Source organism: Aotus nancymaae, unplaced genomic scaffold, assembly GCF_030222135.1.
Source record: "Aotus nancymaae isolate 86718 unplaced genomic scaffold, 86718_ANA_hifiasm-v0.15.2.pri h1tg000008l, whole genome shotgun sequence".
In the NCBI taxonomy this organism is placed as follows: Eukaryota; Metazoa; Chordata; class Mammalia; order Primates; family Aotidae; genus Aotus; species Aotus nancymaae.
In genome coordinates this window covers 29,410,345-29,438,338 of record NW_026988419.1, presented here as the reverse complement: position 1 = coordinate 29,438,338, position 27,994 = coordinate 29,410,345, and the positions used below count along the sequence as shown (strand labels likewise).

The 27,994-nt window shown below is 37.8% G+C and overlaps 1 protein-coding gene across 2 annotated transcripts; it reads left to right on the top strand.

Annotated features, from left to right (window-relative positions):
* The first annotated feature begins 297 nt into the window (after window positions 1–297).
* Window positions 298–26,765, top strand: ICOS (inducible T cell costimulator). Of its 2 annotated transcripts, XM_012446362.2 has the most exons (6): window positions 365–442; window positions 1,607–1,695; window positions 19,882–20,217; window positions 21,248–21,354; window positions 22,381–22,465; window positions 24,084–26,765. In XM_012446362.2, the coding sequence occupies exons 2-6, from the start codon at window positions 1,650–1,652 to the stop codon at window positions 24,095–24,097; spliced, it is 588 nt and encodes a 195-aa protein (XP_012301785.1). In that variant the 5' UTR covers window positions 365–442; window positions 1,607–1,649; the 3' UTR covers window positions 24,098–26,765. The 2 variants fall into 2 exon arrangements, with proteins under 2 accessions (XP_012301784.1, XP_012301785.1); XM_012446361.2 differs by lacking the exon at window positions 1,607–1,695 and having other exon boundaries at window positions 298–442.
* The last annotated feature ends 1,229 nt before the right edge of the window (window positions 26,766–27,994 follow it).

Here is a 27,994-nt window from a genome sequence, read left to right as displayed (position 1 = left end):
CATGTGGGTATTTTTAGGTCCTGTTATCCCCAATAATTATTGATTCAGAGAAGTAGGGTGGTTCTGAAAAATACAGGCATTATCTCTTTAACTTGTTTTGTGGGAACCAGAATAAGGGTAGTTTTCCTCTGTCTTCAAAATCATCAATAATGCCTGCATTGTTTAACTCTCATAAGCAATAGTGCCTTCCATATAGCCATTGGCATCAAAGAAGAGACACCCCCTTGATTTGATGGTAAGTGTGACACTACATAAACTCCCAGAAAACCCACTTCCTTTCTAGCAGATAGCAAACAACTGAGAACCTGAACTCACTATCAGCATTGAACACTGAACTCTGAACACTGAACATTGAACACGAACTCTCATCTGTTTCTGGCAAACATGAAGTCAGACCTCTGGTATTTCTTTCTCTTCTGCTTGCAAACTAAAGTTCTAACAGGTAAGTGGCTTATTGAATGTTTCTTATTATAATTCAAGTAAACATTAAGAAAAATCAAAGGTAGAGAAATTGCGTACCCAAAAGAAGGTGGTTTTGGTTTTTGAAAGTAGGAATAGTTTCAGAACAGCCCGAGTATATGGCCAGGGGCACCATGTCACTCATGTCACTGTGGATGGCATTGAGTTTGCATTCCTGCCTTTGATACTGTGTCTTGAGATGAAAAAAAGGTTCATCAGACCATTAAAATTTTAAATTACCTGCTTGGAGTTACCTGTCAGTGGATAAAATAGCAGAGTGGCTTACTGTTCTTAGAGAGAGAGATGAAAGGCAAAATGACTTGTGTCAACAGAATGAAAATTAAGTAGCTGTGGCATTTGGGCTGGGAATTCTTTCTGTGGTAGAAAATAAAATGGAAAGGCTTTGAAAAGAGGGATTTTGATTTTAATTTTACCTGGATGATCTGTTATCTGAAATGTTAAGGGTACCGTAGAGTTTTTATTGACACTAAGCATCAGAGTTCACCCTAAAAAGCCAAGGAGGAGAGGATAATGTAAAAATACTTCCTAGCCCCCATAGGCCTTAAAAAAATCATTCTTGAGTCCCTGAGTCCCTGATTCTTTCTCTTGAATGGTATACAGCACACTCTATATGGACAATTTAAATAATGCTACATACAATGTAAGTTAATACACGTGGTTCTGCTGCTTTTTACTGTGTATAATTTGTACTACTTTTATTTTCTCTTTAACCCTGAGCCCTATTTTTGAGGTTGAAAAAAGGAAAGTGAAGTTATATTAAATAACTTAAATAATTAAACATACCAAAAGTGAAGGCAGAACTTTTAGTAGGTATGATCCTATCTAGGGCTACATTTTTCAGTGGTTAAAAAACATAGACTTTACTGTGTTTACAAAAAATTTAAAAAACCAAAATCGAACTGATCAAATGTTTCATCTTGTGCTGGTTCAAAGTGAGTTAAGTGCTGTTAAGTAAAGAGGACTGATGACTGAGGAATGAGGCATGAGAAATGAGTCCAAGGACAGTTCTGGGCCACTTGCTGGTTTATGCCTTTTCTAGAATCTCATGAAGTCCTTTAACGGCATGAATGACACGAGCAGCTTTGGAATTGATATTCATTCTTCATTCATCCATTTACTCATGTAGCACCGAACACTTGCCTGGCAGGGGGTACTGTGCCAGATGGTGGATGTACAAGGATGAGCAAAACCAGGTCAACCCCTGTTCTTCAGAAGGTAACAGCATTGTAGAGAGAGAGAGAGATCAATCAAATAATCCCATAGATTAATTATAATTACAAGCAAAACTCAATCCTATGAGGGAATGTAACAAGGAGCTTGACTAGATTGGGTGGGTGTGGAGGTGGAGCTGAGGAACAGGGTTCATTGAAGTCTTTCCTGTGCAAGTGGCACTTGAGTAGAGATTTTAAGGACAAATAGGAATCAATAGGGAGAATGGTATGAAAATGGGGAAGAACATTCCATACCATGGAAAGAACAAGTGCAAAGAGCCTGTGGCAGGAGGGGATGAGGTAAGGTTAGGGAATAGAAGAAGGCAGACAGGTGTGCCTGAGCACAGAGCGGGAAGAGGTTGAGCTTGATCTGCTGGGAATACTTTGAACCCCTCTGTGGCGACTGAGCAACCCCAAGCTTCTGGAAGAATTGGCAAAACCCAAGCTATCTGAAATAACAAGAAGAAATTGTTGTTGATTTTTAACCTGTAAATTCTCTTAGAATTTAGTTCCCCTGAAATGAATTATTTGCTTTGTGATGTTTGTTACTTGTTGTATCAATTATGTTTAAGAAAATGAAGGATAATGTGAAATGCTGAGATGTAACTTGTAACTTTGGTTCTACTGAGATGTAGCTTGTAACTTTGGCTCTGCTGAGCTGCACCTTGTAACTTTGGCTCTACTGATCTGTTCTGGTAAAAACAGGAACTCTGTGAAGGGACTAACCACACAACTTGACTGCTGGAGAGAAATGACAGTGCGCAATAGGCTTCTCGTTGCAGAGAGCCTATAAACGGATGTGTAATGGAGAGGTTTATTACCTGGATTCCTTTCCCAGGAAAGGCATATTGATTAGGGCCCTGGAAAGGGAATGCGACCCTCATGGGCAGCCTATAAATGGACACATGAGGGGCGTCTGTCTCTGTGGTTGAGATAAGGATGTAAAAGTCTTTCTTCTCCCATTGCTCCTCCAATCCTGCATGGAGGCCCCCTCCTCTTGCAGCTTTTGTGGTCAGGCTGGTTGTCCTGTATCAGATCCTGTTCCCCCTATAGCTGTGAGCCCAATATGTTTTTGCTGATAATCATAAGATTATATTTAACCTATATTCTTGCTAAGGTGTATGATTTCTATGCTGACACACAGAAAGTTATCTTTATGTTGTTCTGCTTTTACAACCACTTTGTGATTTTTGTGCATCAGTTTTTGCAAATGTATTCTTTTTGTATAATTATCACTGAAACTTTGCATAATCTTGCTCCCCCTCCCTTATGGAAAAAGCACAATAAAAAACTGAGATTTTCAGGGGAATGTCAGACATCCACAGAGTGGCTTTATGTGGTGTCTCCCCTGGGCGCAGCTTTAAAGAAAACTTTTTCTTTGTCTCTCTTTCTTTTTCACCAACCACTCGATCACTTTGAGAGTTCTTAAACTCTCACAATATATAAACCATGTTGATATATTGGGAGCTGGTCTCACCAATATTGGTCCAAGATGACCACTGGTGCAAGTTGGTCTAAGATAAGGCTGGAAAGGAAAGCAGAGGCCAGACCATTCAGACCATGTGTTCTATGTTCAAGATTTTGGATTTTCTTCCAAGAACATATGTACCATTCATGGAAGGGTTTGTTTCTGTTGGTAAAAATCACTCCACTAGGCCAAACCCATTTGGGAAGTTCTGGTTGTGGTATTGTGCCCAGGAGAATTAAAGTAGCATTGATGTCAATTCTGTGGAAGGTTACATCCAGCCTTAGGTAGGATTATTTCAAGTTGCCAGGTTAAGCTGATGAATAATTTATATTTTGGAATAATATTCATCATAGATTCTAAATGAATACAACCAATGTTCACTCTCATTATAAGGAAAACCATGCGATGTGGTATGCTGTTTGACATGTGGTAAAACTGAGGCATGAGTGGTTAAATGGTAATGATACATCTGCTAACAATTATCCTATTCAAAATATCACCGCAATGCATGTATCCAGCAACTGCCATTTAAAAGCTCTAAACAAAAAGAGCCAAACTCAAGTCAACTAATCACTTGCTTGTTCTCTTTGTTGTATTTTCAATCCTCCCAATTTACATAGGCTTTCTCATGCCGTGAAGATGTAGGCATGTAGGCATTCTTACCTTCCGTCAATGTTTGAAGAATTTCCAGCCAGGAAAGGCTAAGTGATTTGTTACACAGTAATTGGTGGCAGAACCGAAATTAGAACTCCAATGTGACCCCAACATCTACATTCTTTCTAAACTGTGTTGAAGTAGTGGAGATTAACATAAATCTCAATGATTCTGATCACCTTTGTTACTTGGTTGTGAATTAAGAAGGATGGGAATCTTGGTGATTTCCAGTCTTTGATGGATCTCAATGTAGAATTTAACAAAGTCTTATTACTTTAATGAATTTGGAACAATAGGACGGTTTTATTGTAAAAATATCTAGGAAAAATGTGAACGTCTAACTGCATTTTGGAAACCCTCTTTGTAGACTTTACAGGCAACAGGGACCATGTGAGTGATGGGATGAATTCTGGTTTTAGAAAGACCACTTTAAAAGCAGTGTAGATAATAGGCCAGAGTGGGAAGAGCTGATGGCAGAGGGTGTCTAATAAACATGCCTGTCTTATGATGTGTTCTGTGAGGAAGCTGGGAGGATAGCCCTCAAGGCCACTTTGAGCCTTGCTTTGTCACTGAGGCATTCTGTTAGTGATTCCTAAGTTCCACTGGGGAAAAGAGCCCCTTGGTGTTTCCAGTGTCTGAGAAGTCTGTGAAGATGGCTGACCTTGGAGCCCCTCTTAGCCTCTCCAGGACTCTGAGTAAATGTCATCTCCTGGCAGCGCCCCCTTCCAGTGTTCTTGATAGATTTAATTTAAAAATCCCAGTTATCAATTATTTCTTTTAGTAGATAAATTCAGGCCATTTCCACTCAGCATAAGCCTCTACTTCATTTTATTTCTGTGCTTATTTACTACTTATTTTCCTTTGCCGTGTCCTCTTTTTCTCTTTTATTTTTGTTAGTGTGATGAAATTTCTTTTGACTCCCCTCTTTGCCTCTGGTTAATTTGGAAGGTCAACTACAGTTCTTAATTTGCTAAGTAATTATCATGTTCAAAGAATCTTAATTGAATGTGTACTTATTTATCACTGTATGAAAATAATGACAATGCCTTTGTCTGTTGTGCCTAGTCCCCATCCCCAAAATATTGTGATATTTTGAATGAGTCTTAAGAATGTTCTTCATTTTCTACTCTCACACTGCCCCCAGAAAGTGCACCCTGCTCCATACGTGGGTTTTGTGGAAATAATTTAAAACTTATAGTTGCAGATCATTGCTAGGTTTCCTCTTACAGTATTTCTCTTCTGTTTCAAGAATCCTTTCTCAACACTTATATCACACACTTTCAGTGACAGCATCATTCTGGCCATCTGCTCCCGTCTTGTGCTCTCTGTTCTGATCTAATGATCAGAAGACTTCTCTTATTTTTGTTAAGTACCCCTAACTCTCTGAATTCCAGCACAGGTAAGGGTGTCTTCCTTTTACCTTGATGGGTGACTGATATCTTTTCTGGGACTAGGAGTCCTGGATGGCGGCCTTTCCTCTTAGGGGTTGCAGATATTCCTCCACTGTCTGCTGCCTTCTAGGGTTGTGGGTGAACAATTTCATGCTAGTCTAATTTTCATTCCTTTGTAAGTAATTAAAAAAAAAACAACTCTAGGATTTTGTAATCTTGAAAGCTATTTACTTCAATATTGGAATTCAGGAATTCCTCCAGGATATGTCTAACTCTCTCCCTCTGTTTCTCTCTCTCTCTGTGTTTCTGCTAATTCTTTTTTTCAGACTGGGTGAGTCTTTTCAATCTGTAGACTGAAGCTTCATTCTTCATTTCAATCATTTTTTCCTAGTGTTTGTTGAATCAAACCTTATCCTTTTTTCCCCCACTCTTTCTAGAAATGTCTCTTATTCTCGTGTAAGTTCTTGCATCCTTATTTTTTCATCATTTATGAGCAAAATGGCTTTCACAAGTTGCTGTTGCTTGTTAACCACAACTCCTTCAGATGAAATGGATATTTCAGTTTTAAATTACTAGTACTATATTCCCATTTCTTGGTAGAAACAAAGGTAGGCATGTAGCGGGGACTGAAATTCTTATCTTTACTCACTGTAAGAATAACAACATTATTTGGCTTAAAAAATTTTATCCCTGTATTCACAGCTGTAAACAGCAAAATCTACAACATATACTGCTTCCCTAGTCTAAGGACATTGAGTTTTATATGCAAAATGACTTACTGGGCTTTGCAAATTTTTAAAAATGTGTTTTAAAATCATTTGTAGCTTGCAATAACTAGTGAAAAGGTCACATTTTCTCTGTAAATGGCACCTCAGTACTACTGCTGTTCTAACAAACTAGGTCTGTCAAATGGCACTTTTGGGTCATTCTAAGTGAAATAAGAAACTTGGCATTTGAAACCTCTTATAAAAATTCACAATTATATTTTGGAAAGTGGAACTTAAGTATGTAGGAGATATGTCACACACATTAAAACTGTTAGTCAGAAAATGATTTGTTTTTCCCACTAGTTTGGAATGTAAGGTTGATCAAAATAGACAAATATTTGCAAGTTTAAATAGTCCAAAACTGGGTATATGAATGTCCTTCTGGGTCATGTATAACATAATGATGCTTGCATCTACTTTGCTTGAGGAAAAATAGAAACAGGTTGTCCCCAGGTAGGGTGATAGACTTAGGAGTTTCCATCCAGTTGACCAGTAGTGCTGTTAGGATCTGTTTATTTGAGCCATGTGGACACAGGCACAGCACTTTCAATAAGCAATTAATGATCATTTAAAGGTAACTTTTCTGAATTTGATAAATAGATTTTTTTTTACAGCCTATGTTTATGTTTTCCTAGGACTTCGCATCAAAAAATCTGTTCATGCAAAAACAACAACAACAAACTCTCTACTGCACTCACAATTAAAGTTCTGTTTATTTTGCACTATCTAGGACTAATGCAAAAATCTCATAGTTGTGCCTATTGCACTTATTTAATTATGACGAAAGTTTCTTCTATATGTGAATCCATTTCTGTACATTTCTACAGGCAGATAAGTGATGGGAAAATCATTAAGAATTTAGACTTAATCAGAGCAAGAACACAGGTACAATGATAGCACAGCTTAATACAGAATGGTTGATGAATAAAAATGTCTAGGGAAATGAGTGAGTTATGTACAATGTAATTTCACATCTAAGTCACTTTAAAATAATTTTTTGATGTATAATAACCCTTTCAATCCCAGAACACATATGTGGCACCAATGTGAATCCTACTTTAAGTGTTAGTGGTGATAATATATCCAATATACCTAGAAGGAAAATAAATACCTGAAATTCATTTTTATATCTAGATTAACATTAAAAGCTTCTTTCGTGTTTTTATTTCTTAGCAAATCTCTTTAGCTCCTATGCTTTAGTTTCTGTACATTGAGGGGGTTGGACTATATTATTAGATGAAGAGATTAAGTGAGTGTGTGGACTCTGGTGTCAAATTATTATTTTCTTTTTTCTTTGTCTTTATTGAATTGGATTAATTCAAAGACCTTGTCTTCAAGCTCTGAATTTCTTTCTTCTACTTAATTCAATTCTATTGCTGAGACTTGCCAGAGCATTTCACATTTCTAAAAGTGTTTCCAAAGTTTCCTGAATTTTTGATTGGTTTTTCTTTAAGTTATCTATTTCCTTGAATATTTCTCCCTTCACTTCTTGTATCATTTTTTGGATTTTCTTGCATTGGGCTTCACCTTTCTCTGGTCCCTCCCTGATTAGCTTAATAACCAACCTCCTGAATTCTTTTTCGGGTAAAGCAGAGATTTATTCTTGGTTTGGATCCCTTGCTGGTGAACTAGTGTGATTTTTTTGGGGTTGTTGAATAGCTTTGTTTTGTCTTATTACCAGAGTTGATTTTCTCGTTCTTTCTCATTTGGGTAGACTCTGTCGGAGAGAAGGTCTAGGGCTGAAGGCTGTTTTTCAGATTTTTTTTGTCCCACTGGGTGTTCCCTTGATATAGTAGTCTCCCCCTTTTCCTATGGATATGGCTTCCTGTGAGCCGAACAACAGTAATTGTTGTCTTTCTTCTGGGTCTAGCCACCCAGCAAGTCTACCCAGCTCTGGGCTGGTACTGGGGGTTGTCTGCACAGAGTCCTGTGATGTGAACCATCTATGGGTCTCTCAGCCATGGATACCAGTGCCTGTTCTGATGGAGGTGGTGGGGGTGCAATGGACTCCGTGAGGGTCCATAGCTTTGGTGGTTTAATGCTCTATTTTTGTGCTGATTGGCCTCCTGCTAGGAGGCGGCACTTTCCAGAGGCATCAGTTGTAATAGTACAGAGAGGATCTGGTGGTGGGTGGGGCCCAAGAACTCCCAATATTATATGCCCTTTGTCTTTGCTACCAGGGTGAGTAAGGAAGGACCATCTGGCTGGGGCAGGGCTAGAGGTGTCTGAGCTCAGACTCTCTTTGGGCAGGTCTTGCTGCAGCTGCTGTGGGGGATGGGGGTGAGATTCCCAGGTCACTGGAGTTGCGTACCTAGGAGGATTATGGCTGCCTCTGCTGAGTCATGTAGGTTGTCAGGGAAGTCGGGGAAAGCGGACAGTTATAGGCCTCACCCAGCTCCCATGCAAACTGAAGGGCTGGTGTCACTCTCACCATGCCTCCCACAACAGCCCCAAGTCTGTTTCCAGGAGGAGGGCGAGATGGGCTTGAAAACTTGCCTGAGGCTTTCTGCCTCCCAGCTGTGAAAGAAAAGGGCTTTAGTTCTTCCCCTGCGTGTGAAGTCTGCAAGCCAGATTCATGCCCTTCTCCCAGTTCTGGCCAGGAGGCTTCTTGCCCTGTTCAAATTGTTAGAAAGTTCAGCTAGAGAATTTCTTCTCCCTGTGGAGTTTTACCCCCTGCTCCTCTGGCCACCCTCCCAATGGATCCCTGTGGTGCTAGGCAGGAATTGGCTGCCTGGCCCAGAGAGCTCCCGGGGCCTTTCTGCTGCTTCCTCTACCCCTGTGTCTTGCTCCACTTGGCTCCGAAACTTGACTCAGCTCCAGATAAAGTCAGAAACTTCTCTGCAAACAGATCTTCGGCTTCACCAGTTGGGGTGTGTGTTTGGGAGACGAGGGCCTCCCTTTCCCAGCAGTCTTTGCTTTTTGACTGGGAAATAAGTATCTCCCAATCTTCAGTAAATGGGATCTCTTGCTCTACTGTTCCTGTTCCTTTTCTTGGCCCGTTGCAAGGATATTTGCCAAACATACTTAGCCTCCATATTCTTCTATTAATATTAATTCTTTTATTTAATATGATTAAGCTTCTACTATGTTCAAGGTTCTGGGATTATTTAGGCAACTGTAATGCAGTCCTTATTTTGTGGAGCTCATGATTAAATGAGGAAGATAGACAAAAATAGTTATGCTCCAAGATGATATGCAGTATAATTATATTGGCCTAAACAAAGTATTACTGGGAGCATAGAGATAAGAGTCTTTGTCTGGTGGTCTTGGAAATATCTCAAGAGAGAAATTGACATTTAAAATGGTTCTTGAAGAATGAATGAGGGTTTCTTCTCAGATTAAGGGGTAATCAGATATTCTAGTTTATGGTAACAGAAATAATGAAGTGTAAAATGTATTCTAGTAATGAAGAACAGAAGTGAGAAAGAAATGGCCACAAAGTTTAGTGTAACTTCAATAGATGGCCTACGAGACTGTGAAAGCATTTTATGTCAAGTCATATATATTTTTAAATACCTTATAAGCAATAGAACACTAATGGAGACTTTTAAACTGGGGAGTGAAATGCTTTTCTTAAACATAATTTTGGGAGCAGCATGGAGGATGGATGGGGAGGAGAGAGAGAGATTAGTGTTGAGAAGGCCAGTTAGGAGGATGCATCCACAGTTAAGGGAAGACATGAAAAAGGTGTGGATTGGCAATGGAAATGGAGAAAAATAATTGAATTTAAGAGATATTCATGAGCTGGAGTCAACTGGACTTGGTGACCAATTAGATGATGAAAATCAGAAAGAGGAAGAAATGAGGAAGAGTTTCTTAGGGTCAGACTAGTGACTTCCTGAAAAGACAGGGTTTGGGTTTGGTGAATGAATACAGTCATGTGCCATTTGACAATGGAAATACATTCTGAGAAATGTGTCCTTAGTGATTTTATTGTGTGAACATCATCGAGCATACTAACATGGTGGTCTACTAGATGGTAGAGCCTACTGCACTACCTAGGCTATGTGGAGTAACCTATTGCTTCTAGGCTACAAACCTGTACAGCATGTTACTGTGCTGAGTACTGCAGGCAATGGTAGCACAATGGTAAATCTTTGTGTCACTAAACACAGAAAAGGGACATTAAAAATTACAGTATTATAATCTTATGGGACCACCATCATATATACAGTCCATTGTTGACTGAAATGTCATTTCTTCAGTGCATGACTGTACTGAGCTCAGTTTGGAAAGGTTACACTTGATGTGTTAGGGTATATCCAGAGAGTGATGTTGAAAGGAATTTGGAAGCAAGGAATTGAAAGTTTGGGCTAGAGATAAAATGTGGGCTTCTGGGGGTAGACATGAGAGCTGGAGTTACAGGTGCAAATCAGTTCAGTCAGCGAACACCCTGTCCATGTGCCCAAGGAGTTTTGCACAGTAGGTGAGCAATGGGAAGCAATGTGGGGATTCGGAGGTGTGGATAAAATCCTCTCCCTCCCACTCTGTGGAAGAGAGTTGGGTTCATTTAATCTCATGTGATTTCTCTAGGACAACAATTTCAAATCAATGGCAATGAAGTAACTAACAAAGTAACTTGTTTGCAAATTAATTACTTTGTGAATATTGCTATGAAGTTTTATAATACCGCTGGGATTTTTTCATTTTCGTGACGAAATCAGTTTTAACTAGGAGAAAATCAGTCTTTCATTTTTCTTATTATATACACTTAGAGAACCAAAGGGCTGTTTTGTAACCCCTGTAGAGTTCCTTGGAGAGTAAAAACAATGCACATATTGTGTGTGTGTTCATGAGTACTCTTTTGGCTTTTTCTCATTGCTTTTCTTCTTCCTATATTTTTTTTTTCCTCCAAATGTTAGGCATTTAGATTAGATTGGATTTATCTTGCCTATCATCCCTACCTTCCTTGCTTTAGTCACTTCTTTAGATTATGGGTGCCTTTGAATAGTAATGTAAGTTTAGAAGTGATGCATATGTAAAAATCTACTAACTAGGATTCTAAAAGTTTTAGTTAGTAGACTCATAAGACATGACATTGCTTTTATAAAAGGTGAGAAAAGTGGTAGGAAGCACATTTTGTTTTAAATGCCAGATTTTCTTAGTAAAAGATCAAATTTAACTAAAACCTAATATGATTGACAACTTGTAATTAACATTGCAATTTTTAGACCTTTGCCTCTTATGTTACATTCATGTGCCATGCTAAGCTAATGCTTATCGTGGTTTGATTATAGAAAATGTGTTTAGTAAGCACTATTAATGATTACAAACTCAGGAGATCTTATCTTTCCATCACTCTGAGACCTTTGTGGAGGTTTGTGGTTAGATGTCTGAGTTAAAGAAAATAAAATTACACTTCTAATATCTTGCACGCTCTGTACTGAGTAGGTTCTTGAAATGTTTCCTCCAGAGGATTTTCAACCAGGAACAATACAACTGCTGGCAAAGAGTCCTAACAGGATGGGTCTGGACAAGAGCATCTTGTACTAGAGAAATGAAGTAGTTCAGATATTAAAAGCATCAACTTGCAAATAATGAACTCATGTGAACTATAGTGCAATTTTCAGGTGAATGGCCTTTTTTTCAGAAATTTTCTTAATGATCCCCCAAAAGAAGATGAAAATGTTCTTATGCTTTATAAATTTTGAAAACCTAAAGAAATCACTTAATGTAAAGATTTTTATTTTACTCTTGAAAACTTTAGTGTCATTAACAGTAATGTTTTAAAAATTATTGTTAGCAGCAGTTAACAGGCTTGAGCCTCTCTTGGGAAGAATATACCCTGTTCAATGCAGTACTCTATGTGATCAAGAAATATAGTATCTGTTCTCTAGACTGATTATAGTCTAGGATTTCCAATAAAAAGCAAACAGATATGGTAGCAAAACAAAACCTCATGTTTAATATTCAGATTTTAAGGCTTCCTTTTTGTGTTTTTAGTAACATATTAAATGCTAAAAGATATAAGATGATGTTTATATCACAAATCACTAACATGCTGTGTTTACAAAACATCTTGGTATATTAGAGCAACCACTGGTCCAGGGGTTCTTGTCCTGGCCATATATTGGACAAATTTAATGACTGCACTTTGGGAGATCCAAGTTAGCAACCAAGTTTGTTGCTCGCTTGGATGGAACAAAGTTGTCCTGCCCTCTGTAGACATATAAGACCAAGAGAATCATCGACTATCTAAATAAATATTTATGAGCCCAGCAGATATTTGTAGGTAAAGAAAGTTTTTCTTGAAAGCTCAGACATATAATTTCCATTAGAACGTGACATGTTGGGGTAGTGTCTTGTATGCATGATTGTATATCTTCATGTACTTGTTTCAAAAGCAACATGGCATAGCTAACTCTGGGATCATGTCCCAGCTATAAGCTATGTAATCCTGGGCAAGATATTCCCCTTTTTGGTTCTAGTTTAATTTAATAAGTGCAAATGTAAAGTGCAAAATGAAAGATTTAACTTGTCATTTCTAGAAGCCCTTTTGGTTCGTATATTATAAATCCTATGCTTCATCTCCTCATATTTAAAATGTCACCATCTACATACTCATTTGTTCACCCATCCAACCATGCTTTTATCTATCCAATAAATGTTAATTGCAACTTACAACATACAAGGTATTATTGTATATACTTGGGATCGATAGGTGAATAAGACCAACAAGGTCCCTGATTTTAAAGCTTACGTTAGAGTGGAGTAGCCAGACGATAAAGAAGAAAACAATCAGATAAACCAGAGAATTTCAGAGAGTGAAAAATGCTTTATCTCAGTTAATATTCTAGCAAATGACTTGGATGTATTCTTTATATTGGGTGGCCAGTGGTCACTGAAGTGTCATTACTCTTGAACGATGACAAAGAAGCAGCCCTGTGAAGATCAGAGAGAATGCTCTAGGTGGAAAAATGACAAATTAAAAGCCCTGGGAACCAGCTTTGTGTGTTTGAGGAGCAGAAAGAAGGGCAGTGTGACTGTGGCATAGTGTGTGACTGGTATAAAATGGGGAGAGGTAGCACAGGTTATGTAAGTCATGGAAAACCAGGGTAAGGAGTTAATTTCACTGTAAGTGAAATGAGAAGCCCCTGGAGGTTTTAAAAGCCAAAGAATGACTCTATTGGATCATGTATGTGAGAAGGTCATTCTGGCTTCTATGTGGAGAATGAATTGTAAATGGGCAAGAGTAAAAGCAGAAGCTCTTGTAGTTAGGAAGCTCTTGTAGTCCCAGAGAGAGATGACAATGGTTTGGACCAGCTGAAGCTGAGATGGAGAAGCAGATAAATTCTGCTGGACATAAAACAGAGGTGCCAGATAAGGCATTCTTCCTGCATACAGATTTTAGCAGTGGTCCTGTAGGACCCCATTGTTAGTGACCACTGTCTAGCTTCATGTGGTTGCCTGCTTCTATTATACTTCAGTTGATTGTTGCTAGTGACACTTTGACTGTGGATTGAACCAAAATCTTTCATGCACCCAGGAAGCTGTGTGACCTTGGGCAAATAATTTAATCTGTCCGAGCCTTCAGTTGTCTGTATATACACAAAAGAGATCACCAGGTCTGATTGTGTATGATGCTGAGAAGAGGTTGAATCATGTTATAGGAAACAAAAGTGTAAAGCTGAGGGTACTTATAGGATGCCTGAAACATGAACAGTGTTGATGAGAATTTATTGGCAATGGAAATGGTATGTTAGGAAGTGTGAGAAGCATATCAAAGATAGTGTGAGAGAGGATATTTTGGAGAAGAGTTTATATTAAAGGTGGTATGGGAAGAAAAGGCAAACATGAGAGAAAGGAAGAAAACAAGAAGAGAGATTGGTAATAAGGGGAACACTCAAAAATTTTAACTACTGGTATAGCAACAGAATTGACCAAATAGATTTGACATCTGACCAATTAGAACAGACACTGTCTATAAAAGTGGTGCGATCATACCAGCCCTCCAGGCTGAGTGTTAGACTTGGAGATAAGAACATCCAAGAAGGATGGAGAAAGGATCCTAGCTGCTTTTGCAGTTATAAGAAACTAACGTATTCAGATCTGCCTTAAACCATCTATTCATTACATGCTTTAGTCATGCTTATAAGGGACTGTCTCCTTTAATACTATTTTTCAAATGTTACCAAAGGCTAAGAAGACTTTGTAATTTGTCATTTGAGCATTGTCTTAGTCCATTTTCTGTTGCTATCGCTGAATACCTGAGACTGAATAATTTATAAAGAAAAGAAATGTATTTCTTACAGTTCTGGAGGCTGGAGCCTAAGTCTAGGGGTCTAGGGGTCTGGTCTAGGCTGAAGTCTAGGGTAAAAATCTGGTGAGGGCCTTCTTGCTGGTGGGGACACTCATCAGAGACCCAAGGCAGTGCAGAGGATTACGTGATGAGGAGGTTCTTGAGAGACAGCCAGTGTGGCTGTTTATAACATACTAGCTCTCCTGATAACTAACCCACTCTTGTGATAACCTTTTAATCTGTTAACCCATTAGCCCATGAATTGAATTAAGCTATTCATGAGGGTTCTGCCAATCATCTCTTAAAGGCCCCACCTCCTAATTCTATTACACTGGGGATTAATTTTCAATATGAGTGTCAGAGGGGACAAACATTCAAGCTATAGCAAGCATGTCTGTTCTATATCTGGCAAAGTAATTATGAAGTAATTAAATGCTATAGTTGAAAACATTCAAACTGTATACTTAGAGCTGCCACGTGGTTTTCCAGATAGAAAGTTTAAACACTGGATATGTGGAAACCTAAGTCAGCCTTCTGATCACTACATTTCATAATAAAAATGTTGTCCAGGTAGTTTTTAAGTTAAAAATAATAAAATGAATAATTAAGAATGTCCAGTCCAGTTGCAGTGGCTCACGCCTGTAATCCCAGCACTTTGGGAGTCTGAGGTGGGCAGATCATGAGGTCAAGAGATCGAGACCATCCTGGCCAACATGATGAAACCCCATCTCTACTAAAAATACAAAAATTAGGTTGGCATGGTGGTGCATGCCTGTAGTCCCAGCTACTTGGGAGGCTGAGGTAGGAGAACAGCTTGAACCTGGGAGGCGGAGGTTGCAGTGAACTGAGATTGTGCCATTGCACTCCACCCTGGTGACAGAGCAAGACTCCATCTCAAAAAAAAAGAGTTTCCAATAGAAATGACACTTTGAAATCTTCAGCTGATGTCAGTGGCACACACTCTCAATGTGACATTCAAGAAAAATTGAGGCACAGCATTCCTAGTCCTATGTACATACTTTTGTGGGCAAGAAAGATAGTCTCCTTCATTTTAATTTATTCTGAATTTCTGGAATGGCCCATTATGATATTGAGACAGAAAGTGGTTAACAGGAACATTGTTTTCCCTTTGGAGGACTCGCCCAACAGCAAAGAATTAGCTCTCTCAGTTGTTTGCAGTTTTATCTGGATATATTCTGATCCCAATTCCAGAGAAAGCAAGTGTTAGAAAGAACATTAAGATGTTTTTGTATCACTTCCTTATTTCACAGATGAGGAGACTGAATTCCATAGGGGTATCCTAGCCACAGAGCCTCACAAGTGGTAGAGCCAGAATTTGCCTGTGGTCTCCTGGGGAGCCAGTGCAATGCACTTCCACCACACTGCACCACCAACTATTAATGATTAATGTCCTCTTGTGTTTGCCACAGTGTGGGCACAATGGGGGAAAACCCTGCTGACAAAATCATCTTCAGAAGTACAAGACAATGCATCTATGTCTGTGTATACATAGTGGCCACAGACACTTTTGCTCCAAGATCTTTGTGGTTTACTTGCTGCCATTCTACAGTCTCTGGGAAATTTGTTGTGAACATTTCTAAAGTAACCGAGAACCAATCCACTGATTTTATCTTCTGTAGCAGATGGTAGAGACATAAGCATCAAAGCAACAGTGGGGCAACGTAAAGGCCCTAAGCAAAATATCTTACCTTTTAATCTAATGTAGACTGCATCTGTCCTCATGCCAACAGTTTTTTTTTCCTTTGCCTTTTGTTTACATTGTTCCCTCTAGTTTTTAAAATGAAGCAAGTAGTATTTTCCTTCTGTATACTTTAAAAATATTTCTTCTTATAAAACAAAACATCCATACAGAAAAGTGAAAAAAACATAAATGTACAATTTAATGAATAATACTAAAGCATACTACCTCACCCTCATAATCACCACAGGTCAAGAAATACAAGATTGTCAGCACCCCTGTTCCGTCCTGATTCCAACTCTTTCTCCCTCTTTGGAGAAAACCATTAGGCTGAATTTTGTGATACTAATTCAGATTATATTATTTCTATTTTGAAATCTCAACATGTATACTTCACTTAGAAAAGTTTCAAATTACATATACCTTCGCTGTCTTTCTAGACAATGTGTTCTATATTGACAGATTTTTTTTTAAAGCACATTGGAGATATAAGTTATAATTCCACTGTATCAAGGTTTTTATTGTTGATGTTGAAACAGTCTATTAGTTGCTTCTTAGAAGGTAATCAGTCTCTTATTTCTGGCTGCTTTTAGGATTTTCACAAAGATATGTCTAGATGTGCACACTTAAAAAATCTGCTTGTGAATTGTTGGGATTCTTGAATCTGTGGATTGTGACTGGGTTCTAACTAATTTTTCCAACCTATCTACTGGTTCACCAATTTTCTCTTTAGCTCTGTCTAATATATATTAAACCTATCAATTGAGTTTTAAACTTCAGTTAGTGCGTTTTGTCTTTTTTTTTTTTTTTTTTTTTTTTTTGCCAATTCTTGTTGGTTCTTTTTCAAATTAGTTGACTTAAATTTTCCTGTGTACTGCAGATATTATTACAAATTTTTCTTTTTTGCTTAAACATAATAAGTTTAATTATTTTGTTTTGGGGACCTGATAATTCAAATATATAAATTGTGGATTTGGTTTTATAGTTTGTTGCTTCTGTTGTTACCTTGTTTTCTAGGTCTCATTTTATGATGTGTTTGTCACTGAATGTACATATTATTTGTAGGAATTTTTTGAGGCCTAGGATGTAAACCTTTTCTTCTTCTTTTTTTTTTTTTTTAATATTTTATTGCACTTTTGGTTCTGGGGTGCATTTGCAGATCATGCAGGATTGTTGCATAGGTACATACATGGCAATGCGGTTTGCTGCCTCCATTCCCCTGCTGTCATCTATATCTGGCATTTCTCCCCATGTTATCCCTCCCCAACCTCCCTACCCTCCCTCCCCATAATCCCCCCCAACAGACCCCAGTGTGTGATGCTCCTTTTCTTCTTGTAATAGTTTGCATTTTTACTTTCAAAAGCTGAGGGGTAATAAAATGCAAATTATCTTAAAGAAAATTCACAGATTGAGGTCTTCTAGACCATTGAAGTCCAGAAAAGATTTTTAAGGACCACCTAATCTGAATGAAGTCTGGTTTACTTCTGGTTTAACTGTGCTCCAAGAATGAAACTCTTTGGGATCCCAGTTTACTGGGGAGATGGTTTTCTGCTAGATCCCGCACTCTGCAGATTCTGGGAGTTGAGACAAAAACAAAAGTTTGAATTTCGAACAGTAAATGCTTTCAGAGTAAAAGCAGCTTCCAAGCTTTGCTTGTCTCTTGGGGTTCCAAGCTTTGCTTGTCTCTTCAAATTTAACCTGGTAATTTCTCCTCCTTTGTGTCACTCTTTTAATGCTTTTAATTGTATTTTTGGACATTTGTTCAACATTTTTGGTTGTTTTGGCGTGAGAATTAGTTTGAATAATAGGCACTGCTATAACTGAAGACTAGAACACTTGTGCTTATTTTCACAATCAAATCACCCAAAATTGAAGATCTATAGAGGAAATATAGATTGAAGCTTAGAGATATTAAGAAAATAAGTAATTGTGAATCTTAAATAAAATTAAGACAACTAGTGTAAACAGAGGTGTGAGAAATAGCTCCTCCTGCATAATGCTAATCCTGTTATAAATTTCAGAAAGCAAAATGGCAATACATAGTATTATAACTTTTAAACATTTTGACCAAATGTCATAATATTTACATAAAAGCAAACCGCTGAAAATAAGCCCAATTTCCAACATTAGTATTTTAGTTTTAACAAATTATAATAGATTAACATTATGGCCAATAATATAGTCATTAAAAAGGATAATTATGATGACTATGTAAGAAATGAAATGTTTATGACATAAAATGACAATAGCAGAACACAAAATAACATGTTTGTGACAAATAAGAAGTATGTTTTTGAAAGATAAAGAGCAAAAGTATACAAATAGTATTTCTATTTCACTGTAGGACTAGGTAATTTTTTTCCTTTAACATTTTTTACATTTGTTATCTAGTTTTCTCAGAAACAAGAGACCAAAATTTCAAAACTTAGGAGAAAAACCAGGATGCTAATAATTTTCCCAAACAGTTTCAGCGTGAAAATTTGCTATATTAAAAAGGAAAAAAAAACAAAAAGAAAGGGAAGGCAATGAGCAGTTTGACTTTATAGTCTAATAACTCAGAATCTGCAACCACCAGGGCAAGGCAATTTTATTTTTTTCCTTCTGTGATCCCTATGTAGCTTTCAAAAACAACCTCGGCTTACTATAAGCTTAAAATTATTTCAGAAAATGAAAAAGTGGGGCTGGGCATGGTGGTTCACATCTATAATCCCAGTGCTTTAAGAGGCTGAGGCAGGAAGATTACTTGAGGCCAGGAGTTCAAGATCCACCTGGGCAACATAGTGATATATGTCTCTATAAAATTTCTTTTTCAAAATTAGCCAGGTATGGTGGTGTGCACCTGCATTCCCAGCTTCTTGGGAGGCTGAGGCAGGAGGGTCCCTGGAGCCCAGGAAGTGGTGGCTACAATTAGCTATGATCATGCCACTGCACTGGAGCCTGGGTAACAGAGTGAAACCTTTTCTCTAAAAAGAACAAAAAAGAAAGAGAAAAAGTAAACAAAAATCTGGGGCTTATCTTTATTTTCAGGCCTTGATTCAGTTCTCAGTGGATGATATTCAGAGAAAATACATTTCTATCATTTGAAAATGATTAGTCTGTTCTTTTACTCTCTAGTAGGAGGATATAATGTATGTGTGCATATATGTATGCATATGTATATAATTGTATGCATATGTCTACACATGTACTTTCTATATACTGTAATATACGTATAATACATATATTTTAATATACACATAATCACATATATACAATTATTCATTTTTAAACTACTTTGAACTTTTACAAAGTGAGCAATTTCTATCTTTCCTTGTATCTGCTTAACTGATATACATCAGTGATTATTTACTCATCAAAAGTACACATGGCTCTCGTCAGAGTATTGACCAACAGGCAGGCAATTCCTTCCCCGCAAGACATACATACTAATAAATGAAGTTTTTCCTAAACTTCAGCTTTTCCTATATCTCTCTGTTTGGCTAGGTGCTACTCATCTTTTAATTCCAATTTTAAAACTCACTTCCTTAAGGTGACATTTTCTGATTCTATAATCAAAATTATAACCCACCTGACCTTACTACCTTTATTCAAATAATATTCCATTCCTATCACAAATTATGGTGCATTACTATATATTTATTCTTTTACCATCTGCCTCTAATATGAAAGCTACCAAAGGACAGGGACCATACCTGTTTGATTCATACTATGTAAATATATTATTTAATATTCAGTATATTCTATATTCACATATGACAAGCGGATTTCTGGTTAGGATTTTTTTTCTCTAGGACATAGTTTTACCTTATGTTCTTTCTTGAGGGGTGGAAGGAGGAAGTGAAGCTGTTTCATTCTGGTGCAACAGCGATGACTTTGTGCATAGAATAAATTACTTCTATGTTAAAATATAATTATTAGGACAACATATTTATAAAACGTCACTTTTGCTTTGTTTTCTTTCTTTTTATCCAGGAGAAATCAATGGTTCTGCCGATTATGAGATGTTTACATTTCACAATGGAGGTGTACAAATTTTATGCAAATATCCTGACATTGTCCAGCAATTTAAAATAGAGTTGCTGAAAGGGGAGCAAATACTCTGCGATTTCACTAAGACAAAGGGAAGTGGTAACACAGTGTCCATTAACAGCCAGAAATTCTGCCATCCTCAGCTATCCAACAACAGTGTCTCCTTTTTTCTATATAACTTGGACCGTTCTCATGCCAACTATTACTTCTGCAGCCTCTCCATTTTTGATCCTCCTCCTTTTAAAGTAACTCTTAAGGGAGAGTATTTGCATATTTATGGTAAGACATTGCTTTCATCTTCCAAACTTAAGAGTATATACATATGTTTTGACAACTTTTCTCACTAATGAAAACAATTGGACAAATAAGTATCTTTTGTGTTGGAGTTCACTTAGATGCAATTGATGGCAATCATTTATAATGAAGATATACAGGTGATGATTTACGATGAATAATAATTAATATTATTCAGCAATATGCAATTTAATCCCATAGACTACTAAGTCAGAAATAGATCCTATTGCCTTTTTTTTTTTTTTTTTTGAGATGGAGTTTCGTTCTTGTTACCCAGGTTGGAGTGCAATGGCGCGATCTCGGCTCACCGCAAACTCCGCCTCCTGGGTTCAGGCAATTCTCCTGCCTCAGTCTCCTGAGTAGCTGGGATTACAGGCACGTGCCACCGTGCCCAGCTATTTTTTTTTTTTTTGTATTTTTAGTAGAGACGGGGTTTCACCATGTTGACCAGGATGGTCTCGATCTCTTGACCTCGTGATCCACCCGCCTCGGCCTCCCAAAGTGCTGGGATTACAGGCTTTAGCCACCGCGCCCGGCCTTCCTATTGCCTTTTAAACACATGTACCATTAAAAATCAGGAAAAAAAATTAAGACAAATACTTAAACTTATGACTTAATAATGGCTATTATTTCTGTTCAGCTAAGATTTAAGGTTTGATTTTGCATTGTGTTTGTGGAATGAAGTGTGATGATTGAAAATCATAGTTTTATAATATTACTTTTACTACTACCTCTTTTATAAAAATATTGACAGAAAAGCCCTTTCTATTAACGACATTTGTAAACATCTATGTGCATAGTCTTCTAAGTTTTTGTTCCTGGATCCTTGCCATAATACTGAGATGATGTTAGTCTAATAACTTGCCCACTTACTGGATTTCATGACTATACTAAAGAAAAGTTTCATTTGATTAAACGGCTCTTTTAAATTGAGTAAGAGAACTTGTGGTTCAGTATTCAAAGAGGATATTTGATTCTCAGAATTTTTCATTAACAGACGTTTTTTCCAATCCAGAATCACAACTTTGTTGCCAGCTGAAGTTCTGGTTGCCCATAGGATGTGCCGCTTTTGTTGTAGTCTGCGTTTTTGTATGCATACTTATTTGTTGGTTTACAAAAAAGGTGAGCAATTTCTATCTTTCTTTGTATCCGCTTTACTATGTACATCAGTGATTATTTACTCATCAAAAGTACACATGGCTCTTGTCAGAGTAGTTTGACCAACAGGCAGGTAATTCCTTCCCCCCAAGACATACTTACTAATTAATCGCTTGGAACAGAAGTTTATTTATTTCTTTTATAACCCACACATTCCAAAGAGGACTTGACTTGACGGCTTAAGAGAGTTACATTATTATTATTATTGTTCAAACTAGATGAGGAAATTGAGACCAAGAGAAGACTAAAGGCCAGGAGGAAGGTTAAAACATAAAATAGATGCCTCTGATTTTTAAAAAAATTATTATGTGTAGGCCGCAAATATGAATCTAAGCTTCCTAAGAGGCAGAGCAGAGATGAAACAGTTAGTAACAAGTTTTGCTTAACTGGTAAGTTAAAAACAGTCAGCAAGAAAGCCTTCTAAGGTGTCAATTGTAGCTTAGAAGGAAATTGACAACTTTTTTACATGATAAGTTATTAGACTCCTTGCTTTGAAAGAAAACCACTGAAGAGCTATTTAGAAAGATAAACAACAATGATAATAACAAAAATCTCCCTGTGCTGGGGGATATTCTTTTTGGTTTCTCACATTACAAGTTCTTAGTCAAAGAACTGACACCATTCTGCATATTATGCAGGTATGCTGGTACTCAATTATATCCACAGTGTGGTCATTGGCCAGTGTATATCTGTGGCAGACTGGAATTTGAAAAAAGAGATAAAGAAGGAAGAGAATGAGATGGGGCCCATGATCTAAGTTTATAGGTAAAGAAACAATAAAGGAAAAAATGAGGAAGAAAGTTCAGTAGAAAGCTCATTTTATATAAAGCCCTTTTCATATTGTTTTTCTAATTAGCCTAAAGCCAGGAACCGAGGTTACATTTTCATGTTTTTGTCATATACTACTTCAACAAAGAATAGAAAACAGTCAAAAAACAAAGAGATGGGGAAGAGAAGATGACAAACCATGTTTCTGGCTTTTTCTTTCAGAAATATTCATCCAGCGTGCACGACCCTAATAGTGAATACATGTTCATGGCAGCAGTGAACACAGCCAAAAAATCTAAACTCACAGGTATAACTCCATTTGGGGGTTTGGGTAGGGAAGAGGTTTCTTCACGGTAAGCCTAGAATGTTAATTTTTCTGTGAAAATCTGGATTTTTCACTTGCTTGTATATTGCTTGTATGTTGAAAACAAACAAGCAATAGGTTTGTAAGCCACTACTGAAACTAAACACACAAAAAAGTTCATAAGCTAACATTGTATCAAGGCAGTTTTCCAATTGATATTTCAAAAGTTGGGATGATTCTAAGTGTTTCTTGTTGAAGGGTTCATTCAGTCATTCGATGAGCATTTATTGAATACCGGTGAAGTGTGAGTTACTGAGTGAGATACTCCAGGGAATTTGGACTGAGATTTGGACAGATGTATGGTAATTTTGGACTGAGATTAAGAAGAGAGATTTATGCTGGTGCTGCTAGAGGGATGAAGGAGAAATTGTGAAGATATTTGGTTATTTTGATGTAAAAAGTGTGCAAGTTTAGAGAAGTTGGATGGCTGCAGAAGTCTCAGTAACGTGGGACTTTGACCTTTTCTGTTAAGAGTTAGAAAACTGAAAGTTGCCAAGTTTGAGGAGCACCCAGAAAGTTTGAAGCTTTCATTGTGGAAAATTCATGTCTTATACCCCTTGAGGTTGGAATGATGTGTGGTATATAATGAGACAGAAGCCATTTTATTTTTCCACCCCTCAGTGGCTATGGATTGTCTAAAGGGGGTATATAGCTTGTGTTATCATGGAATTATAGCATTGGATGGGAGTTAAAAAGGTCTTTGGAGTTCACATCTCATTTTTTTAGGTGACAGAAATTGATGCCCAAAGTGTTCATTGACTCTTTTGGTTCCCTACAGAGTTAATACCATAGCTTTGACACTTACAAAGAGGTTGTGTTTCATTACTTTGCTGTTGAAAAAATACACGATCTCTCAATCTTTGTGCTTAATGTGTTTTGTCTGTTTGGATCCCCACAAGCAGAACCTGAGATAATGACTTGGGTGCAAGTAGTTTATTTGGGAGCCGATCTCAGAAAGAAGGGGTGAGGGGGCAGGGAGAGTGAGACAGCCAACGAGGAGAAGCAAATGAAGGGTGCATTATTATCAAGGTCTCAGCTCCAGCCAGAGGCCTGACATCATTGGATCTCTGAGAAGTGTACAGATGCCTCCCAGAATTATTCTCCTGAAGGATGATAACCACTGGCTCCATCCCCACTGATCTGGGGTTGCCTGCAGGGGGCATTAGCTTTCCCTCATCCCTGAGCTGTGCCTCTAATCAGGATGAGTCTTCACGAGATAGTCTGGAGGCAGAAAAACAGAGAAATGCAGTGGCGTGTTGTGCTAGAACAGTCAGTGCATGCAGACCTGTCCATCTCAGCAGCAGCTGAAATCAGAGGTAGACAGTTTCAAAGTGATGAGTTCAGGTAATGTCTGCTATAGGAGTTGAGAGCTTTCTTGGGAAATGGGGAACTGGAGCTGGGTCTTGAAGCATAAAGACAAGTTTACATGGGGTGTATGTGTGTGTATGTGTGTGTGTGTGTGTGTGCATGTGTATGAAAGACAATGGAAAGGAGAAAGCTTCTTGTAGGGAACTGGCACATGGAGAGCATTTAGAGAATTTATGCTAAATTTTTGTTACAGATGTGACCCTATAATCTGAAACTCTGGCACCCAGAGATGAACCATGTTGGCCAGTTTTCCACAACTTGAAGCACAAGATTCTCTCATTTCCTGGACCATGGAGAGTCTGACTTGATTTAACTACATACATCTTCTGCTGGTGTTTTGTTCAATCTGGACGAGTGACTGTATCAGTCAACGGGAATTTTAACAGACTGCCTTGGTACTGCTGAGTCCTCTCAAAACAATCACCCTCTTGCAACCAGCTTTAGAGAAAGACCAGCTCCTGTGTGCTCAACAAATAGATCTCACTGGGAGTGGAATCCCTGTCTCCACATCTGCCCCTAGCAGTGCACCAGCCAGCAAAACAAACACACTCACCAAAACAGTGTTTTAAAGATGCCAGGACTGAATCTGCAAAGCAAATGAGCAGCCAAGGGCCAGCATCTGTCCGCATTTCACTGTCATACTACCTCTTCTTTCTATAGCGATGAGAATTCCTCTTTTCATCAGACAGTCGAGGGAGATGCTTCAGAACTGGAGCTATTTTATTTCTGAGATGTTGATGTGAACTGTACATTAGACACAGTACTCTCCTTCAGTTGCTGAACCTCAGTTGACCATTTTACCAAGACTTTAGATGCTTTCTTGTGCCCTCAATTTTCTTTTTAAAAATACTTCTACATGACTGCTTGACAGCCTCCCAGCCACTCTCAATAGAGAGCTATGTCTTACATTCTTTCCTCGCTGCTCAGAGATTTTATGTATCTATGCACACATATATACACACATATGCATATAAAATTCATAATGAATATATTTGCCTATGTTCTCCCTACAAGAATATTTTTGTTCCTGAAAGACATGTTGTTTTCTCAAATTCAGTTAAAATGGTTAACTTTGTTTATGTTAGAGGTAGGAAACAATGCCTGGAATTGAAAGCAACTTTATTATCCTGTTTTCTACCATTATCTATGTTTTCATGGTGCTATTAATGACAAGTTTAGCTATTTTTGTAGAACATATTAAAATTGCAAACAAAATCATCTTTAATGGGCAAGCATTCTTCTGGGGTAGAGCAGATTATTCATTTAGCCTGAAAGCTGTAGTTACTGTAGGTTGCTGTCAGACTATACCTGTGCTGCCTCTGGGCTTGACAGGTCAAAATGGTCCCCATGAGCCTGGAGCAGCCCTCCAGACCTGGGTGGAATTCCAGGGTTGAGAGACTCCCCTGAGCCAGGGGCCACTAGGTTTTCTTCTTCCCAGAGGCTGACATCACCCTGGGAATCACAGTGGGTCTACCTGCATTCATAACTCCAGGATCTGTGAAGCACACAAATGTGTCAGGGCACAATTCCCTCTCCTAAAAACCATACAGCCTGAAAATGGCCCTGGCTCTTCAAGATAGTCTTTAGAATATGATTTGGCTAGAAAGAGTCTTAAATACATGTAATGTGTTTATGCTTAGCTGGAATATTTTCTCTACTTCCTGTCTGCATGCCCAAGGCTTCTGAAGCAGCCAATGTGTATGCAACAACATTTGTGACTTTAGGTAAATTGGAATTATGTTGTAGTTTAACGTTTTGTAGCTGCCTGCTTATCGCTTACAAGTGAGACCTGATGTGTCATTATGCATACTTATATTATTTTAAGCATGTGTAATGCTGGATGTGTACAGTATAGTACTGAACTTGTAATTTGAATCTAGTATCGTGTTCTGTTTTCAGCTGACTTGGACAACCTGGCTGGCTTTGCACAGGTGTTCCCTGAGTTGTTTGCAGCTTTCTGTGTGTGGGGTGGAGTGTGGGGAGGACAGCCTTCACGGTGGCCCACCTGGCCTGGTTGTCCAAGCTGTGCCTTGACACATCCTCGTCCCCAGTATGGGACATTTCAAAATGAATTATTAAAGGACAAAATTTCTGTGAAATCAAATCTGGTTTTAAGAGGAGCCACTTATCAAAGAGATTTTCAGCAATAGTAAGAAGCAAAAGAATAAACATTTTGATATTCAGCAACTGGAAATACCTCACTGTGTTTTTTTGGGGGGAGCAGGGAATTGATTACCTTAGCTAGCATGTACAAATTTGATATTGTACTTGAAAATAGTTACATTGCTTGGAATGGTTGCTTTCTTCATTTTCTTTTTTCTTTTTTTTTTTTTTAATTTTGAAATAGCTATAAACATAAAACAGTTGGAAGCACAGCAAAAGGTTCTTTTCCTGAGTAAGTTTCTGATCTAATGTCTTGTCACCTCTGAATGGTATTTTTTACAAACAAGAAAACTGCCCTTCCTAACTACAGTGTAGCCTTCAGATACATTGCTACCATCCCATCCGCAGAGCGCCTTCAACACTGGCCCTGTGCATTTAGTTGATATGTCTCTGTAGTGACAGTCTCAGTCTAGACTTCATGGCCTTGACACTTTTGAAGATGAAAACAGTTGTTTTGTAGAACATCCCTTGTTTGGGTCAGTCTGATGTTTCTTCATGATTAAAATCAGGTTCTTCATCTTTGGCAGAAATCACACAGAAATGATAATGCACTCTTTTAACTGCATCCCATCAGGCAGCTCACAGTTTTGATTTATTCATTACTGATAATGTTCATTTTAATCACTTGACTAAGGTGGTGTGTGTCAAGCTTCTCCACTGCAAAGTAACTCTTGCTCCCTTTATATTTTAATAAATATTTTATGGGAAAGTACTTTGAAACTTTGTAAATCTTCTGTTCCTTGTGAAAATTTCAATTTCTTTATTTGTTCATTTATATATACTGTATGGCATCATGGCATCCTATTTTATTCAATAGATCAAAATTTGTTACTATCATTATTCTGTTTTGATACTGAAACTGCCCCATCCTTGGCCAGTGGGAGCCCATTCCAACTGGGTCTTGTATCCTTCCGCCATGTCCCCAATGTTCTTTCAGCAATCTTTTGCTTTCTGGCAGAACGAGCTAGTCCGGCCTCAGCTTGAGCTTTCACTGTCCCAGTGCTGCAATCAGCTGCTTCTGCAAGAACCCTGGTTTCTTTTAGAGATAGTTTTAGAAGCCAAGATCCAGGCATTAGTTCTGCTCGTTGCTACTGGGATCTCACTGCTCCTATGTTCCATCAGTGGACAGAGCTAGGGATATGGATCTATCCAGATAGATAGATAAATATGTATATAAATATAAATGTAGATGTAAATGTGTGCATATGTGTATGTGTGACTACAAATATATATTTATATATAAGTAGCTGTAAATGTGTATATATGTATGCATCCACATACACTTTAGTCTATCTATCTGTCTACCTATGCAACGTCCTATTTCCCTCTACCTTGCTGATTTGTGCTTACGAATTCAGTGTATGAATCTTTTTTTTTTTTTTTTTGAGATTATAAGGATTTTAGTAGCTATATGTCAATAAGCAGGGAGAAAGAACAAATACATATTTCACAATGTCACAACTTCTTAATATGCTGTTTTGTTTGAGCTTTAAAATTTGATGTAAATTTATATATAGAGATTTATATAATACAAAAAGTAAAACCATGGAAAATATATGTGTAGAATGATTCTATTTTATAAAAGTACATACATATATCAAGAATACATAGGAAAAATATGAAGGAATATATACTGTAGTTTAAACATTTTGTATACAGTAGTAGTATTCCTGGACCAAACTGAGGGTTGGGCTGCTATTTCTCGTGGCCCAATAAGGAGATGCAGAGGAAGATATGGGGAGGAAGAGAGTTTTTATTCCTCCATCCAGTTACAGGGAGAAGGCCTGGAAATTATCACCAGAGCAACTCAAAATTACAAAGTTTTCCAGAGCTTATATACCTTCTAACCTATATGTCTACGTGTAAGTGTGCATTTATCTAAAGATGTTAGTGATTAACTTCTTTTAATCTATAACTAGAGTCTGAGTCCTGAAGACCTTC

Bases quoted from the DNA above. Each gene is read 5' to 3' on its own strand.
- ICOS (XM_012446361.2), top strand. From the start codon at position 385: ATGAAGTCAGACCTCTGGTATTTCTTTCTCTTCTGCTTGCAAACTAAA. The intron at 443-19,881 runs GTAAGTGGCTTA...CTTTTTATCCAG, and splicing joins GCAAACTAAAGTTCTAACAG to GAGAAATCAATGGTTCTGCC. The intron at 20,218-21,247 runs GTAAGACATTGC...TTTCCAATCCAG, and splicing joins AGAGTATTTGCATATTTATG to AATCACAACTTTGTTGCCAG.